This window comes from Candoia aspera, chromosome 2, assembly GCF_035149785.1.
Source record: "Candoia aspera isolate rCanAsp1 chromosome 2, rCanAsp1.hap2, whole genome shotgun sequence".
Classification (NCBI taxonomy): domain Eukaryota; kingdom Metazoa; phylum Chordata; class Lepidosauria; order Squamata; family Boidae; genus Candoia; species Candoia aspera.
In genome coordinates, this window is record NC_086154.1 from 41,486,496 (window position 1) to 41,504,765 (window position 18,270).

At 39.9% G+C, this 18,270-nt stretch overlaps 1 protein-coding gene across 2 annotated transcripts in view; it reads left to right on the forward strand.

Moving 5' to 3' along the window:
* The window catches only part of GRIP2 (glutamate receptor interacting protein 2), a 154,504-nt gene that overhangs the window by 67,714 nt on the left and 68,520 nt on the right, over nt 1-18,270 (forward strand). For both annotated transcript variants that reach the window (XM_063291661.1, XM_063291662.1), the window contains exon 8: nt 17,074-17,221. In XM_063291661.1, the coding sequence (XP_063147731.1) occupies nt 17,074-17,221 (148 nt within the window). The remainder of the gene's footprint in view (nt 1-17,073; nt 17,222-18,270) is intronic.

The window sequence follows — 18,270 nt, forward strand, 5'->3', positions numbered from 1 at the left end:
TTTCTAGTGATCAAGGACAGAAGAGCTTTTCTTGCAAATGGAACATAGTTAAAATGTGCAACTGAATTTATTCTCTCTGGCTCTAGAGATGGAAAAACTCTAATTTTTGACGTGGAAGCTTTCAGTCCGTGAACATTTCCAGCCACCAACTGCATTAAGGTGGGAGGAAAAAGAAGACCTTTACCAGAGATGTGGTATTAACCTATTATCTAATCAAAAGGAAAACCAAACTGTACAGTTGGTGTGCAGCAGTTTTAAAATGAGTTCCGCTGGGGGCTGGGGGTAAGATATGGAGTCAGTAAAGTGGGCGTTCTCTCTCTTCCTCTGAGGAAAATTTCTTTTCTGTAGCTTGCATTTACTTCAGAAGGAGGAAAGCCCCTTTTACTGATGCCGGGAAGAAGATCCCGCCAATCAAATAAAGAAAGGTTTCCTTATGAAGTGTACTAAGGAAGAAAAAGATTAAATTGCTTTTTTGCACTCTCTTGCATTCCTTCACAGGAATCATAAACGCTTCCAGTTGATAGTTTGCATTTTAATGCATTTTCCCCTCACATTTTTATAATAGGAAATACTACAGCATTGGGAGAACTCTCTGCTGAAATTCTATGCTTGTCTGTTGTTTGTTTCGCACATCACATCAACTTTGGTCCTTAATTTTCAGTCTCTCCAATAGGATGTCATCTTGAGCAGCCAACGGAGAGGAAAAACACATTTCATGTTAAAGCAGATGAGCTTTCCCATCAGAAATGTGTACAAATTGCCAAAGTAAATGTGAAGTAATCTAGTCTGACTTTTAAGAACCTGGATTTCCACTTTCAAAATGTATGTTGTCTCATTTTGGAATCTAGAACTAGAGTCTCATGCATTATAATACCAATGTAATCCAATTTGCTCCCCACTTCATATCATTGCTTTTATTCAGCTGAAATTAATTTGCAACAGTTCCTGAGTTGAGAAAATAAAGAATGCTGCAGAATGGAAAGCAGAGAGCTTTGACAAAAATGAGCAAAAGTGGATCTCAGGTTGCAAGCATTTGGCGTAGGAGTAGATTTGGAAAGATATCAGCTTAATTCATGTTTGCTATATAGAGTTGCTTGATAATGTCATGAGCTAACTTACTAAAGGAAAGCACATCAGAGAATGTTTTCTTTGTTTTCTGCCTTGTAGACTCAGATGTTTCTTCGGTTTGGTTGTTTTTATGTATCAGCCAACATGGATTACTTAATATTTTATATTTTCAGGATGAATAATGGTTAAAACAGGTATCTTGTGTTTTTGAGTTTTGAACTGGAGCACAACAGCAGGCATTTTTCTGGGACAGAATTAGTGCTAAAAATGTCATGTATGAAGGAAAAGCATCCTATTAGAAATCCTGGTGTACAAGCTTAATGGAGAATCTGGGGGTTTTGATCTGAAGAACTAGTGCTGTGAAGGTGACAAGTTAGCTGGCTATGCTTTGTGAAGCAGAATTACAGCAGGTTTATGATCTTCAGATTTAAAATTAGATTCTTCCCTCATCCTTCTTCCAATTTTCTTTTCATTTGACTTTTTCCAATATCTTTATGGGTGAATACTTTCAACTTCTGTGGGTCCATCCCTCACTGGGTACAAATTAAGTACTTAGTTTCAAACCAGCTTCAAATCCGCACCTTAAAAATCAGAATAAAAAACTTCCTTGCTTGAGAATGAAGGTTAGAGCTGAGCCAAATATCTCTGATCTACGACACATATGTCTTTGAACTAAGTGATTTTCCTGTATATTGGTGGGGAAATGTATTTATCAGTATTTTGCAGACTTGGTCATGTAGTTTCTAAAAGATCTACAAAGAATTTGCTAGTGGTGAGATAATAAATTTCATTCATCCACCTTCCAGACATTTTATCTTAGAAAGTATTTCTTTCTAACTTTATTTCTTTTTACCTTTAAAATAAAAAGTGCTCAGGATATTTTAATTTAGTTTCTCAGATAATTTCTGCTCTACATTTAGATTAGAGGAGGTGCCTCAGTTGTCTATTCCTTTCATTATTTTTATTACAGTTTATTCATTATTATATAGTATTTATAATGTTTTATTAGTTCTATTTAATATAATTTTTGTTTACATTATTGATTTTTGTGTTAAACTACATTATGCAAATAGCATATTTACATTTATGTCATCTTGTGTTTACATGCATCAAGTTTTAATGACTTGAGACATTGTACGACTCCTTTCTCATATGTGGCTGATTTGTGAATTTCTAGGAAGTTCTGTGCAATGTGCAGTCGCAGAATATAACTGTTAAACACAGTTGCATGCCATACCAGTCTCAAAGTAAAGCAGTTGGTGAGGGAGCTGTAATGAAAGATACACAAGGGCAATTTTGAGATACTGCTTGTGGGAAAGCCCTACTTGTATTAATCAGCACAACAAAATCTGGAGAACTACTGTCTCAAACTGCATAATCAAGATTGTTGATATGGAACAGAGATTTGTTGACTATTACCATCTTGTCATGATTCTTCTGTATCTTGAGGATCAGCAAAATGGTTGCTCAGATTATGTTTTCTCAATCTTACGCATATAAAATAGGAGGAGGAGGTAAAGAAATAAAATGAAGGTCTGTGTGTGTGTGTGTGTATATGCACATACACACGTACATACATATATACATAACAGTATATCTGGGATACAGCTAACAGTGAAGATCCTGGAAGGTCAGGAGCTTAATCTATGGAATAGCCAGAGCTACTTAGCCAAACATTAACTTGGCTTGCCCCTGTTTGACCTAACACCCAGTTTGTCTGCATCTTGTTATACATGCAGAAATCCTTCGAATGAAGCAGAAGTCAAAATTCTTTAACATGCTTCTGTTCTATAATCATGCACCATGAATACCCACTTAAGAAATCAAAACGGATAAATGGACCAGTCAACACCTTACTTGTTATGCCCTTTTTTAAAAAACACTGCTTACACTTCACTCAAAAATGTTGTCAGCTGGCCATGGGATAGGAAAGTCTGGCAACATGTCAAACAGGTTTAATTAATGGATGTGATATGGAGTATGTTTCACTGGGGTTATGATGCATGGGGGGGGGGGGTGTTGTTAAATTTGACAGGGATATGAGATCCATAAAAGACAAAGGTTGTTTCAGCTTCAGACCCGAACTATAGATGATATGATCAGGAATCAGTACTTCCAATGAACCATCAATTATTTCAAGGCTTACTAGAAAACTCTATGGTTTCTATCTGTGTAGTACTGACTGTGCCAAGTCACAGGATGAGGTTGTGGCTGGAAATCCAGTTCCAGCATTGCGTTAGGGTTCTTTTTATTCTTGCTTCCTTTTAGCCTTTCTCTCTATTGATTCGTAAGGAAAGAATTTGTACTGCATGCTGGGTGCTGGAATATCCCTGGGAAATGAGAGAGCAAAATAGATGGCAAAGGCTATAAATCCAACCAGTAAGCAGTTGTGGGCTGAGGGCATGGAAAGAGAGTTTTACGAAAAAGAGGCAAAGTTTCCTTCTGCAAGATAAAGGATGGTTTGCTGGCTGCTGCCTACTTGTATTAGAAAGGGAAGCAACACTGCTCCCCACCAATGTTGTAGCATCTTGTGACAATAAGAAGTCTAGTAGTATAGAAGGAAATGAAATGAAATGAATGAATAAATAAACAAATGTTGGCCCGCCCTTGGGCTTATAAGGATATTTGCTATGTGGCTATGTGGTATTAACATGATGGATGAGTCGTATATGAGGAAGAAGAAGAGAGACTCTTGATAATTGGAAGGGAGTCCATTTTTTTTTCACTGAAAAGCAGACTAAAAATCTTGTACAAAAATTAAAAATGAGGTCTTCTTTGGGTTGAAGATTACTGTATAGAGTGAGAGACTCTATGAGCTATGCAGTGCAAACTTATGCATACTTATCTGGGATTATGGCCCACTTAAGCAGCTCGGTTCTGAACAGACATGACTCTACCACCAGAAGAGAATTGTGATGTGTCCATAATTATTGTTGTGAAATTTAATTTGCTTTGGAAGCATGTAATGATGTTTGAATTGATTGAGGTAATTATAATTGAAGTGAATCTTATTTTGAAATATGGCTTGATGCATCTAGAAATAGAGCAAATGAATGAGATAACTGATTGATTAAGGTGAGGTGCAAATTAAGAATACTTAGGGTTGATTTGATCTGCTATCAGTAGAATTTAAATTTTAATAATTATTTTTAAAATTGTATACAGGTATATAAATTTGCATGTGAAAATTCTTTCCAAATGCATATGCTCTGTATCCGTGATGTAGTGTGTGACACTAAATCAGCTGTGTGTACGTGGCCATCCAGTGTGACAACCACATATCTAAGTGTTTAAAATTGGCTCTGCTAGAAGCCCAGAGAGTGAGAGAGATGAGGCAATCCAGTTTAGAGAGCCAAAATGGTATGTGGATCAGGAAGACCAAATTCCTCACAGCTTTTCCCACCACTTTTCCCCCTCATGGGCTCCAGTGACAGATGTGAGCTTGGCTGAAAGAAAAATGCTTGAAGGTAAAGGGTTTTAGAGAGGTAAGTCAAGGAAGAATTCATTCCATCTTGGCTATGTTCTTCTTTGGTTCCTTAGATCTTTTCATCTGGCCTCAGACCTGACAAGAGAGATGTTTTAAATGGATCTACAGAGAGCAAGTATGTGCCGTGTTACTACATTCTCCCTTCAAATCTAAGAGGCGAAAAGTTTCAGGGTGCAACGTTTACATCAATTTGGTTTTATTTGGAAGAAAGTCACTGCAGGTTTAAGGAATAGTTATCATCATCATCACTATTATTATTATTAGAGTTGATTTACAAAAGAACAAACTGAGCATCAGTGGAGACACTGCTCTGGAATATAATTCTTCTTCCATATGCTTACAAGACCCAAAGCTCCATGCTGTGCCTGTTCCTTTCTGTCCCATGCAGCTGTTCCCCTTTGTATCCTTTCAAAAAGAACTAAATTATATCACCTTTAAACAGGGCTGGGAAGCAGGGAGTGTACACCTCATCCCTTCAGAAGATTCAAGAATGTGAGGTGGGCAGCTCTTTGGGATCAAAGCCAGTTTTAGCTTTTTTTAACCACAAAAGGCAACGGCAGCAATGCAAAACTGGTGTGGCCATATCAGTAAGTTGCCAGGATTTTCCTTCTTGCTTTGTTTTTTTCCCCTAGGATGTTTGATTTTTTGGTTTATTTTTTAGACCTGCGTTAAGCTTATTTTAGATGTCTGAGTTGGTATTTTCATCTGTTTCCTGCCTGCAAATAATGAGAAGCCACCTGCCCAATTTTTGGCAATTGCAATCTCCAAAACCAATTTGCAAAAAAGGAGGGTTGAGGCCCTGAGGCTGCAGTTCATTTACCCCAACTTAAGGTCAGTGTCACTTATTAAGTGCAGTCACCCAACAATCTATTACAGAAGGTAGAAGGAGTATTTTTGGCTCCATTAATGCTTTTATATCCCAGTTTCCCATTTTTACAGCAATGTATAATTTTACTTGCCTCTTTTTTCCCTCAAGAAGTGATATGTAATCTTTATTTACAAGCAGGCACATGCAACAATAGGTAAGTAAAAAAGACCCAGGAATCACACACAGTCAAACAGTTTCTACATCCAACATTCAGCCATTTCTGTTCCTTCTCTCTTTCTGTCCCAAATCTGCTCTGCTCTTTTAGCTGTGATTAGGACAATAGAGGGATGTAGGAACTCTTGTTGGAAAGGCTAAAGCTCAGAATAAACTGAGGCTTGTGAGATATACTAAAAATAACAACAAAAGAGTTCATTTGGTAAGTTAGAAATAAAAGGAAACCCAAAACGAGTGTAAGCCCATTGTGAGAAAGTGGTGAATCAGTAATGGGTGATGGTGAGAAGACAGAACTTCTTAATTCCTATTTTGCATTTGTTTTCTCTCAGAAGGTGAATGGAGCCTTAACTGGTCATCATTCTGCCAGTGGGGATCAAGGGAACTGTAGCTTAGTATTAGCTAAAAGAGAATTTAGCTGATCTAAATGAATTCAGGTCTCCAAAATCAGTTGGATTACTTTACATCCGAAGGAACTGAAGGAACTAATGGTGATGGATTGCAGAATTGCTGTTGGTAATCTCTGAGAAAGAGGAGGACTTAGGAAACTACTGACATCTATACTAGCTAAGGACTTTGAACAGATTATCAAGCAGCATTTGAGTAGGCATGCGACAGATGACAGGATCCAGCATGGGTTTGTTCTGAGCAGATCATTCCAGACTAACTTTATTTCATTCTTTGATAGAGTTACTAGCTGAGTTGAGCAGAGGAATGCCACAGATATGGTGTATCTAGTCCTCAGAAAAGCCTTTGTCAAAGTGTTTTATGATATCTTCTTTCGTAACATGGTAAAATATGGGTTAGGGACGCAGTGGTGCTGCGGGTTAAACCGCTGAGCTGCTGAGCTTGCTGATTGCAAGGTCGGCAGTTCGAATCCACGTGATGGGGTGAGCTCCCATTACTAGTCCCAGCTCCTGCCAACCTAGCAGTTCGAAAACATGCAAATGTGAGTAGATCAATAGGCACCTCTTTGGCGGGCAGTTAACGGTGTTCCGTTTAGTCATGCCAGCCACATGACCACGGAAGTGTCTGTGGACAAACGCCGGCTCTTCGGCTTTGAAACAGAGATGAGCACCGCCCCCTAGAGTCGGACACGACTGGACTTAATGTCAAGGGAAACCTTTACCTTTACCTTAAAATATGGGTTAGGTTGTTAAATGGACTCATAGTTGGCTGAGTGATTACACCAAAGTGTGCTCATTGATGGCTCCACTTCAGCTTGGAGGGAAGTGTCAAGTGAAGTGCCATGAAGCTTTGTCTTGGCCCATGAGCTGTTCAACATTATTATCAATGACTTAGACAAGGGAGTTGCGAGGACACTTATGAAGTTTGCAAACAATCCAAAATTGGGTTGTTGTTTATTCGTTTAGTCGCTTCCGACTCTTCGTGACTTCATGGACCAGCCCACGCCAGAGCTTCCTGTCCGTCGTCAACACCGCCAGCTCCCCCAGGGACGAGTCCGTCACCTCTAGAATATCATCCATCCATCTTGCCCTTGGTCGGCCCCTCTTCCTTTTGCCTTCCACTCTCCCTAGCATCAGCATCTTCTCCAGGGTGTCCTGTCTTCTCATTATGTGGCCAAAGTATTTCAGTTTTGCCTTTAATATCATTCCCTCAAGTGAGCAGTCTGGCTTGATTTCCTGGAGGATGGACTGGTTTGATCTTCTTGCAGTCCAAGGCACTCTCAGAATTTTCCTCCAACACCACAGTTCAAAAGCATCGATCTTCCTTCTCTCAGCCTTCCTTATGGTCCAGCTCTCGCAGCCATATGTTACTACTGGGAACACCATTGCTTTAACTATGCAGGCCTTTGTTGTCAGTGTGATGTCTATGCTCTTAACTATTTTATCGAGATTGGTCATTGCTCTTCTCCCAAGGATTAAGCGTCTTCTGATTTCCTGACTGCAGTCAGCATCTGCAGTAATCTTTGCACCTAGGAATACAAAGTCTTTCACTGCTTCTACATTTTCTCCCTCTATTTGCCAGTTATCAATCAAGCTGGTTGCCATAATCTTGGTTTTTTTGAGGTTTAGCTGCAAGCCAGCTTTTGCACTTTCTTCTTTCACCTTCATCATAAGGCTCCTCAGTTCCTCTTCACTTTCAGCCATCAAAGTGGTATCATCTGCATATCTGAGATTGTTAATGTTTCTTCCAGAGATTTTAACTCCAGCCTTGGATTCCTCAAGGCCAGCTTGTCGCATGATGTGTTCTGCATACAAGTTGAATAGGTAGGGTGAGAGTATACAGCCCTGCCGTACTCCTTTCCCAATCTTAAACCAGTCCGTTGTTCCGTGGTCTGTTCTTACGGTTGCTACTTGGTCGTTATACAGATTCTTCAGGAGGCATACAAAATGACTTGGTATCCCCATACCGCTAAGAACTTGCCACAATTTGTTATGGTCCACACAGTCAAAGGCTTTAGAATAGTCAATAAAACAGAAATAGATGTTTTTCTGAAACTCCCTGGCTTTTTCCATTATCCAGCGGATATTGGCAATTTGGTCCTTAGTTCCTCTGCCTTTTCTAAACCCAGCTTGTACATCTGGCAATTCTCGCTCCATGAATTGCTGAAGTCTACCTTGCAGGATCTTGAGCATTACCTTACTGGCATGTGAAATGAGTGCCACTGTTCGATAGTTTGAACATTCTTTAGTGTTTCCCTTTTTTGGTATGGGGATATAAGTTGATTTTTTCCAATCTGATGGCCATTCTTGTGTTTTCCAAATTTGCTGGCATATAGCATGCATTACCTTGACAGCATCATCTTGCAAGATTTTGAACCGTTCAGCTGGGATGCCGTCGTCTCCTGCTGCCTTGTTATTAGCAATGCTTCTTAAGGCCCACTCAACCTCACTCTTTAGGATGTCTGGCTCTAGCTCACTGACCACACCGTCAAAGCTAGCCCCGATATTGTTATCCTTCCTATACAGGTCTTCTGTATATTCTTGCCACCTTTTCTTGATCTCTTCTTCTTCTGTTAGGTCCTTGCCATCTTTGTTTTTGATCATACCCATTTTGGCCTGGAATTTACCTCCAATGTTTCTAATTTTCTGGAAGAGGTCTCTTGTCCTTCCTATTCTATTGTCTTCTTCCACTTCCGCGCATTGCTTGTTTAAAAATAATTCCTTATCTCTTCTGGCTAACCTCTGGAATTTTGCATTTAATTGGGCATATCTCCCCCTATCACTGTTGCCTTTTGCTTTCCTTCTTTCTTGGGCTACTTCTAGTGTCTCAGCAGACAGCCATTTTGCCTTCTTGGTTTTCTCTTTCTTTGGGATGTATTTTGTTGCCGCCTCCTGAACAATGCTGCCAACTTCTGTCCATAATTCTTCTGGGACCCTATCTACTAAGTCCAGTCCCTTAAATCGATTCCTCACCTCCACTGCATATTCCTTAGGAATATTAGTGAGCTCATATCTAGCTGATCTGTGGGTCTTCCATAATCTCTTTAGTCTGATCCTAAATTGTGCAAGAAGAAGTTCGTGATCTGAACTACAGTCAGCTCCAGGCCTTGTTTTTACCGACTGTACGGATGTCCACCACCTTTGGCTGCAAAGGATGTAATCAATCTGATTTCGGTGTTGTCCATCTGGTGAAGTCCATGTATAAAGCCGTCTCTTAGGTTGTTGGAAGAGAGTGTTTGTTATGCAGAGTGAGTTGTCTTGGCAAAACTCTATCAGCCTATGTCCTGCTTTGTTTTGTTCTCCCAGACCATACTTACCTGTAATTCGAGGTGTCATTTGACTGCCCACCTTAGCATTCCAGTCTCCTGTGATGAAAATAACATCTCTTTTAGGCGTGTTGTCCAGTAGGTGCTGCAGATCCTCATAGAACTGCTCTACTTCAGCTTCTTCAGCATTTGTGGTTGGGGCGTATATTTGGATCACTGTGATGTTAGATGGCTTGCCCTGAATTCGAATTGAGATCATTCTGTCGTTTTTTGGGTTGTATCCAAGCACTGCTTTAGCCACTTTACTATTAATTATGAAGGCTACTCCATTTCTTCTGTGGTCCTCTTGTCCACAGTAGTAGATCTGGTGGTCATTTGATGTGAAGTGGCCCATTCCAGTCCATTTCAGTTCACTGACGCCCAGGATGTCTATCTTTAATCTTGACATCTCACCAATAACCACATCCAATTTGCCCTGGCTCATAGATCTTACATTCCAGGTTCCAATGGTGTGTTGATCCTTAGAACATCGGATTCGCCGTTCACCACCAGCACCGTCGGCCGCTAGCCGTCCTTTCGGCTTTGAGCTAGCTGCGTCATCACGTCTGGGGCTAGTTGAGCTCATCCTCTGTTCCTCCCCAGTAGCATTTTGACCATCTTCCGACCTGGGGATCTCATCTTCCGATGGTATACCGACATATCTCTGGTTGTACTGATCCATTTAGTTTTCACGGCAAGAATACTGGGGTGGGTTGCCATTACCTTCCCCAGGGATCGCATTTAGTCTGACCTCTCTGTCATGACCTTCCCGTCTTGGGTGGCCCTTCACGGTTTAGCTCATGGCATCATTGAGGTGCTCAAGCTCCAGCACCACGACAAGGTAACGATCCTTTGCTTAAGCCAAAATTGGGAGGGGTGGTTAATTATTTAAATGAAAAAGAGAAGATTCAAAAAGATCTAGGCAGTCTTAATAATGGGCTGAAATCATTAGGATGGAATTTAACAGGGAGATACGTAACAATTGAAGCAAATATTTGTAGCTCAGGGTTGAACTGCGGAGTCCGTGGTGCTCTCTGAGCCTTGTTGTTTTCTTACAGACGTTTCATTGCCAGACTAGGCAACATCTTCAGTGCATAGAGGGAGTGGGCCTTGCTCTCTGTTTATATACCGTGGCTTGCCCTGCTTGTGTTGATGGGGGTGTTGTTCTCTCCTTGGTTCTTTGATTGGGCTGTTGTTTGCTGCTTGGTTGATTGCCTGAGTTAATAGTTCCTTGATTAAGGTGTATTGTGCTGTTTGATGGTTCATCTGGTGTTAATCCTAGTGTTGATTTTTGCATATCTGGGTGTTGATTGCTGGCAAGGGAGTGTACTGGTATTTTGGCTTTTCTATTGTCTCTTTTGAATTGTATGTAAATGTTGTTTACCTCTATGTGTCTGTTGATGGCTGCTTTGTCTGAGTGCCAGGTTTCCAGGAATTCTCTGGTGTTTCTGGACTTGGCTTGGTTTAGGATACTCACAGTTTCTCAGTTGAAACTATGGTTGAGTCTGTCCATGTGTTGTGAGATGAAGGAGTTCTCGTCGTGTCTTCTGACTGCTAGTTGGTGTTTGTGGTTGCGCTCTGCTAGTCTTCTGCCTGTCTGTCCTACATCGTGGCTGTTACAGTCCTTGCACTGTATGTTGTAGATAACTCCTGTTTTTTCTTCTTGGGCTACTGGGTCTTTTGGGTCACTTAATATGTTTTGAAGAGTTTTAGTTGGTTTATGTGCTACAGTGATGCCATGCGGTTGTAACAGTCTGTTGGTGGTTTCTGGGATGTTTCTGATGTATGGCAGTGTTATCCTTTTCATAGCTTCTATTGGTTGGGTTGTAGTGGGTTGGGTGGTGAGGCACTTTTTGATAAAGTTGAGCAGGTATCCATTTTGCTGGAAGATGGGAGATATGTAAAATTCTGCACTGATCACAAGATAACTCAGCCTGATTCAGCTTTGATTCAACATTCCAAGCATACCAAGGAGATTTTCTGATCATTAGTTGCCATTCAAAGCTAACGTGGACATTTTGGGTGCATTAATAGTTCTTTGTCAAATCTTAGACTCTAACCCACATTCCTGTCAAGCGAAACAACACAGATAGCCCCCCTTTCAACAGATGGATAGCCTAATCTGCAACAGAAGTGGATAACTAGGTCATTTGATAACTAGGTCTGAGGGGAGCAATGCATAAGCAAAGCAAGCAGACCTTGAGCAAATGAGAACAAGAAACTGCTTAACTTGAAACTGGACTTGGCTGTTAGGTTGCCTAGGTCAGCCAAAGGTTTGACCTGCATTCTGTCTGAAATCAGCAGCAGCTGGAAGAATGACCTCATTAAACATTGATTTTTCCCTGAAGTTTTGTGGACAGGGTGTACTTTCCACCTTCATTCATTAATTCCTTGCCTGCTTGTTGTAGCTTTTATCTCAATAAAGGAATTGTAACTTACACAGTCACAACCACTTTATTTTCCAGGGACCTGAAATAAAACCTTGTTCGGCTGATATCCCTTTGCTGCAAAACAGCACATTGTCTCATAGCAGAAATTATTAATGCAGTGGAGGTTATTTTATTTTTTTAAGGATTGATTTGGTTTGGGAAATGAGTGACTCAGAAAGACTCAAAAGGTCATTTGTGTTCTTCAATATTTTCCTTTAATGTCAAGGCCATGCTAGATGTGGGTCCTGAGTTCAAAGTCTATTTCTCAAATCCCTGGAAATCCACTGGTAATAATGCCCATTTGTGTCCTCCTAAACTGTATCATGTGGTGGATGATTTTTAAAGGAGATTACAGAAAAGGATTATCTACCCTCCCAGCCTGTATGCTAGGCTTCAGGAAAGAAAATCACCCTTCCCAAGTATGTTAGTTAAGACAGGTAGGGAATCCATTTTCTGAGCTTAATTGCCATTCTGAGGATGAGAAAGACTGAGGGGGGACTGATCCTATGCTTAGTCCTCATTCTGGAATCACTGAGTTCTCACCAGGCTCTTGTCTGATAAGTTATTTAGGAACAGCTTTTGTAATGCATATTGGGAACATGATTCAGACCCCTCTCTCCCCGCTTTTCTGCCTGTCGAAGGTTCCAAGGTGTTCTTACTAGATGCCTTTTGAAGTGTAACTGCATTAATTTAGAAGTAGAAATCAACAAATGGGTGATGTGAGAGAAAAGTGAAAAAAAAATCTCTTCTCATGGTCCAAATTATCACTTTCATTCCTTTTGAAAGTAGGATGTTTTTTTAAACAGGCAGAGGATATTTCTGATGAAGCCAGTTTGGTATCCTTCAGGCTGTCCTTTGCTATTCATATGATCTTTCTGCCAAAATGCTTCATCTGCTAGGGTTTTTTTTTTCCTCTTTGTGAACCACAGGTGGTCTCCTGTCACTTAATAATGCTGAGAGGCCAAATTCATTGCTTGCAAAGCATTCTCTGATTCTTTCAGCATAGTCAATATCATTGTTCAGGGTATTTTTAGCCTTTCAGGGGCTAGCTTCCTTTATTGATCACTTCTGCTTGAATTATACACGCTGCTGCTAGGTGGGTTTTTAAAAATGTCAAGAGTGGTTCATCTCCGCCTTTCTTGTGCTGTTAATTCAGCAGTAACAGATGTCTAGCCCTGGGTGTTACAATGGCGCCATATTTAACTGGGCGACTTCTTTGCTTCCTGGGTCAACAATCAGTTGGCTAAAGCTGTTCAGTAAGAATCATAGCCACAATATGCTCTATTTGTGCTGATCAATGGCATGTTGTCTTGCCAAGATGCTTTTGCTTTCTTTCTGTACAGCCACTGTCAGAATGCACCACTAAGAAGAATATGTTACTTTTAGAATTTGCTACTTTTCATGGCCTAATTGCTGCTGGTGCATTTATGGGAAACTTTTCATGCTAGATTATGCCACTGTTTCACCTTTTTCATTCCAAAGAGATAGATACGGATTCAATTCAATTTGTTTTTTTTTTTTTTTTTAAAAATACTTATTTCAAACTGATGTTGACTTTCTCCTGCTAATTCTACATTTCTAGAACTGAATTTAAGCCATATCAGAACTGCATCTTATTTAAGATCAGAATCCACTTTACAAAAGCTGCAGAGCCAACACCAACCTCTAGCTTGGGCACCAAAAGAAATCACTGTTTCTTACTATAGGAATAAGCTATAGCAAATTTATGGTGCACAGAATCCCATTCCTCCTCCTTTGGGTCTGTACTATCTGCCAATTTTATACAAGCTGCTATTTACTTTCTAGTTAGCGAAGAGACTACACATCACAGTCCACAGAGTTCAGATTTCCCATAAAACAGATTTGTTTAAAGTTAGAAGCAAAACTTTCTGATCTTGTGAAGAAGGAAGGAGGTTGTTCACGAAGCCAAGGTTTGTTGCTGATGCTTTATATGGCAGAAAATGTAGGTGCAGGCTGCTCTCCATCTCCTCCTCTTAATAGCAAAGCATCCATCCCCGTGGGAACAATATCACCATGGCATGTGCAGCCTCTTCTGTGACGCTGGGACTAGACACAGGGCAGGGCAACTGTGCTGAGCTTTGGTATAGCTCCTAGATTGGAATAGACATTGGTGGCCAAAAAAGTTGGGTAGTTTTGCCTTGTATGAAAATGTAGGGAGGTTCACTGTTTGGGGAAAGGCCTATCCGGTGTAGAAGAAGCCCCTGTTTGCTTTTCCTGATGTCAGCAGCGCATGATGACTGGGATTCTTCTTGGCTTCTGGCAGTGCTGCTGTTGTGCATATTTCCAAGCAGACAGCATCTCTTTTGGCTGAGGGAAATGAAAATATCTGATGCCTTTGATATTTTTCCTGGGTTTCCCTGTCCCTTTGCAGAGCCAACAGTTTTTACGTTTCCCTTTTCAGCTGTTCTACAGTATGTGAGCTACAGGTTTTAAAAAGAAGCTTCAGTGTTGGCATGTTTTATATTTATTTGGCACCTTTCAGATAAACATCATCTGTTAAAGGAAGGGACTTCTTGGCAAGCAGAAAGCCCTGTAATTGTTTACCAATATGTATGTGGTAGACGTGAAGTAGTCTTGGCCCTGTGCTGTTGACTGTATACGCAAGATGGCTGGGAAAAACAGTTGTGCCTTGTTGTACACAGGGAATTTATGGGGTTGTTTTTATTCAATGGTCTTCATTCAGACAGCTAATTAAAGAGTATGAGTGAGGCAAAAGGAGCATCACAAAACAGCAGTTCATTGCTAAAAGGGAAAAAGGAACTTAGAGACCACGAATAGTGATGACTATGCTCACGCTCTGTAACGTGTCTGTAGAGTCATTCAGTGTAGCTGAGTAAGGAGTCTGAATTCTCCTAACTTAAAGTATCTCAAGTGGTGCGTGTTGGGACATTTTTCTCTGCAATGCTGTGTTGCTCTGGGGAAGAAGTCAGGGTGGCCTGGGACCAGCAGCTGCTGTGTGCTACTGCTCAACACCCAACCTGGAAAGGCAAGCTGCTCAGGCTGGACAGAATGGTCGTAATGATTCGGTATCACACCCTAGAAACATTTTAAGAAGTCGTTTCCCAAAACATGGCAGGTATTGGAGAATAGATAAATGAAAATGGTTGAAATGCTTCTCAGCAGAGAGGAAATTGTATATGTAGTGGGAGTGAAAGCCTTCCTCCGACTCATCAGAAAGCAGGAGATAGAAGATTTCCTTGAAGTGATACCATCGATTTTCTCTGAAGAGACAGAACAGGTTACTGTGACACTAGTAGCCTCTGCATATCCTGAGTACACCGATTGTCCTAATTGCAGGATGAATGATAATGATAGTGATAGCACTAGCAGCTACATAAACCCTACCTCTGTCTGATGGTTTCTTCTACCTTGTGGGAGATCAGATAGGTATTTGCTCTATGAAGTGTGTTCCTTTTCTCTCTCCGTAAGCTCCTCCTGATCATTGAAAATACTGTGTTTCCTATGTTGATGATGGATATTGGACAATTAATAAATGCCAGGCCATTAATTCTTTAATTTCTAAGTGTGTACTGCTTGGTTATCTTTCAGTGTCTGGTGAGCGATGTTTGTAAGTCATACTTTAAAAACAATAATTTTATCTGAAAAGAATAATTTTGAAAAATAGGAGTTTCTAGATAGTCAAAACTAGCTGCTGACCCTATACAGATGAAGCTCCAGAGGTTTCCACTATTTTCAGAGATGAACAATTCTCCAGTGAACATGTGAACATGATATATTTATATTTATTGATTACACTTTTGTAGCATGTATTGCAATGAGGTTGAAACAAGTGAACAAATCTGATTTTTAAAAACCAGATCCAGCTGCTCTAGAAATGTCCGTCCTGCATATATACATCAGAGAACCTTATAGATCCCCTTTACTGTAATGTAGTTAATTGCATGGCAATCCTATTAATAGATAATTGAGGCTAATTTATCATTTGGATGAGTTGTGTTTCTTAAATCTGCAAAAGCTTTCTGTTAACTAAGGTTAATGGTCCAAAAATAGTCTATAAGTTAACATCCACTGCATGCTTTTTGCTGTTAATCTGTATATCAATGTAAGATAATTTTTTGTTAATTCTGGACATCTAGTTAGTTTAGATTTAGGTACACTGTTACATCCTGTGAAACTTTGGTGTGGGTTTCTCTCCAGATATTTAATTTTAGCATATCTTAGTAGCTACATTTGTTTAGATTTTTTTTAAAGTCAGTCTAAATGGGATATGCTCCAGTTATAATTTAAGTGTGTTTGGGATGTACTATTAGATCTTAAAATGAAGCAGTGTGAAACGTTTGTGTGTACTGTGTGTTTAACATAGCTTACAGAATATGATCTGAATGATGCAAATTATGTTGTCACTTTCTCAGGTTCCTTTAAGATATGCGAAGTAGTAGGGATTGATGCTTAATAGTATAAGCATTTGTTGCCAGGATCCAGTGTGTAGTAAAGAAACCAGTGTGTAGCAAAGCTTTTAGTAAAACTAAATAAGAAAGCTTTTTACTACTGTATTTTTACTAAAGCTAAACAGTAAAGCATTTAATAAAGCTAAATACTAGATCATGTCAAGAGAGATGCCAAATGGGACATGTGGTAGTTATACGCACTGAAATGAAATTGCCCAAATTTCTTTCACACATTGTATGGACTTTGCCTTCTATTTGTATGTTCTATTATAACCCCTTCCTTTGAATAGATGTAAACACCTTTGAATACGTTGCATGGATATAAGGTACAGATATACCAATCCCTTCTCCTGAGATGCCAGAATGCCTGCAAAGAAGCCACAGAGTACCCAACAGATATTAGATACAGAGAATGGCTTTGTTAGGAAATGATTCCTCACCAAGGTGGGGCAGAAATCCTTCAGGCATCAGACTCTACAATGAAATAAAGTTCTCTTTTTGGCCCTGGAGCTATCCTTGGTCCTGTATAATGTGTACCATTAACATTTTGACTTAAAGTCTATTCCAGTTGCTGGCTTGGGCCGCCCTTTTATGGTCTGTCTGACATTTTATTGATCGTTGAGATCTTCAGACAGCAGTTGTGAAAGGACATCTGCAAACAGAGATTTTAGGGGTTGACTTTACATGTGTACTGGCCTTATAGTTTTTTTATTTTGTTCTGAATTTCCAAATTTCAATATATGTTAAAGGTTGTACAATATCATCTTCTACGTAATATCAAGACTCCTGTGTGACCATATGTGTCAAACATATTATAAAAACCACTGTTTCGCCCACCTGTCCCATTTGATGTTCTGGTTGGGAATTGCTAAGTAGAACTAATTTCAAATGCCTTTTTTGATTTATAGATATGGTAGCCAATGCTTCAGGCCCTTTGCTAGTGGAAATTGCAAAGGCTCCCGGTTCTGCCCTAGGAATCACACTGTCAGTGAACACCCATCGGAATAAACAGGTCATAATCATTGACAAGATCAAGCCGGCTAGTGTGGTAGACAGGTAGGAGGCTGAACTGTGATTATGTTCTCCCAGATTTGTTTGGTTTAATTTTTACTTCTGTTTGAAATGTTTTATTTCTGGTGAGGTCTGGGGAAGCTTGAAAAAACAGCTACTGCATAAGTTCTACTCTGCACAAGCTACATTTCCTGTGTAAGGGAGGACATGTATGTATGTATGTATGTATGTATTTATTTATCCTTTATCTTTGGTCAACTCAAGACAGCAAGCATGCCTAATGCACCTGTCTCCTATTTTCTCCACAACAGCAACCCTGTGAAGTGGGTTGAGCTGAGAGAGAGTGACTGGCCCAAAGTCACCCAGCTGGCTTTCATGCCTGTACAGGTGAAAATTTCAGGGATATAATGCAGTGCTTTGAGGAACTGAGTTTATCTTGGAGACATCTGATGGGTTCCCTGATGAGGGAAGGTTGTCACTTCTACACCAGTATTTCCCCTCACAGTTCATCCAAAGAAGTGGCAACACTCAAAACTAGACTAGCTTCTCCAATACCCATGGTATATATTCCAGACTATTTCAGGAGAGGAACTTTGGAAACCATTTCTATAAGTACTGTGAAACATCTAAAACAAAAAACCTTGGTAATGTTGTTGGGAACCCAGTATATCACTTTTTCAATGTTAACTAAAGTTGGTGTATCAGACATAAATTGGACCCTGTTAAACTTGCAATATGATGTTGAACTTGCAATATGAACGTTTATAGATTAATTTGTTCTCTGAGATCTTATCTGTTGCATAGAAAGGTAACTTCACACTATTCCCTTTTATGGCAAGCCATGTAACTGTAGAAAACAGTAAGAAATATGAAACCGATGAAACTGAAGGCATGACATAAGACAAGGAAAAAGAAATCTTGCTAAATTTAGTGTGCATTTCACTGTGTCTCTCCCTACCTTTCTATCCTTGCAAACCATTCTTGCTTCCAAAATGTCCATACAGGGCTTTATATATTGCTCTTTGTTCTTAAACTATTACTTTTCAGTTTTTCAGGATCTCATCTACTTCACCCAACCACAACTTTCTCAGTCT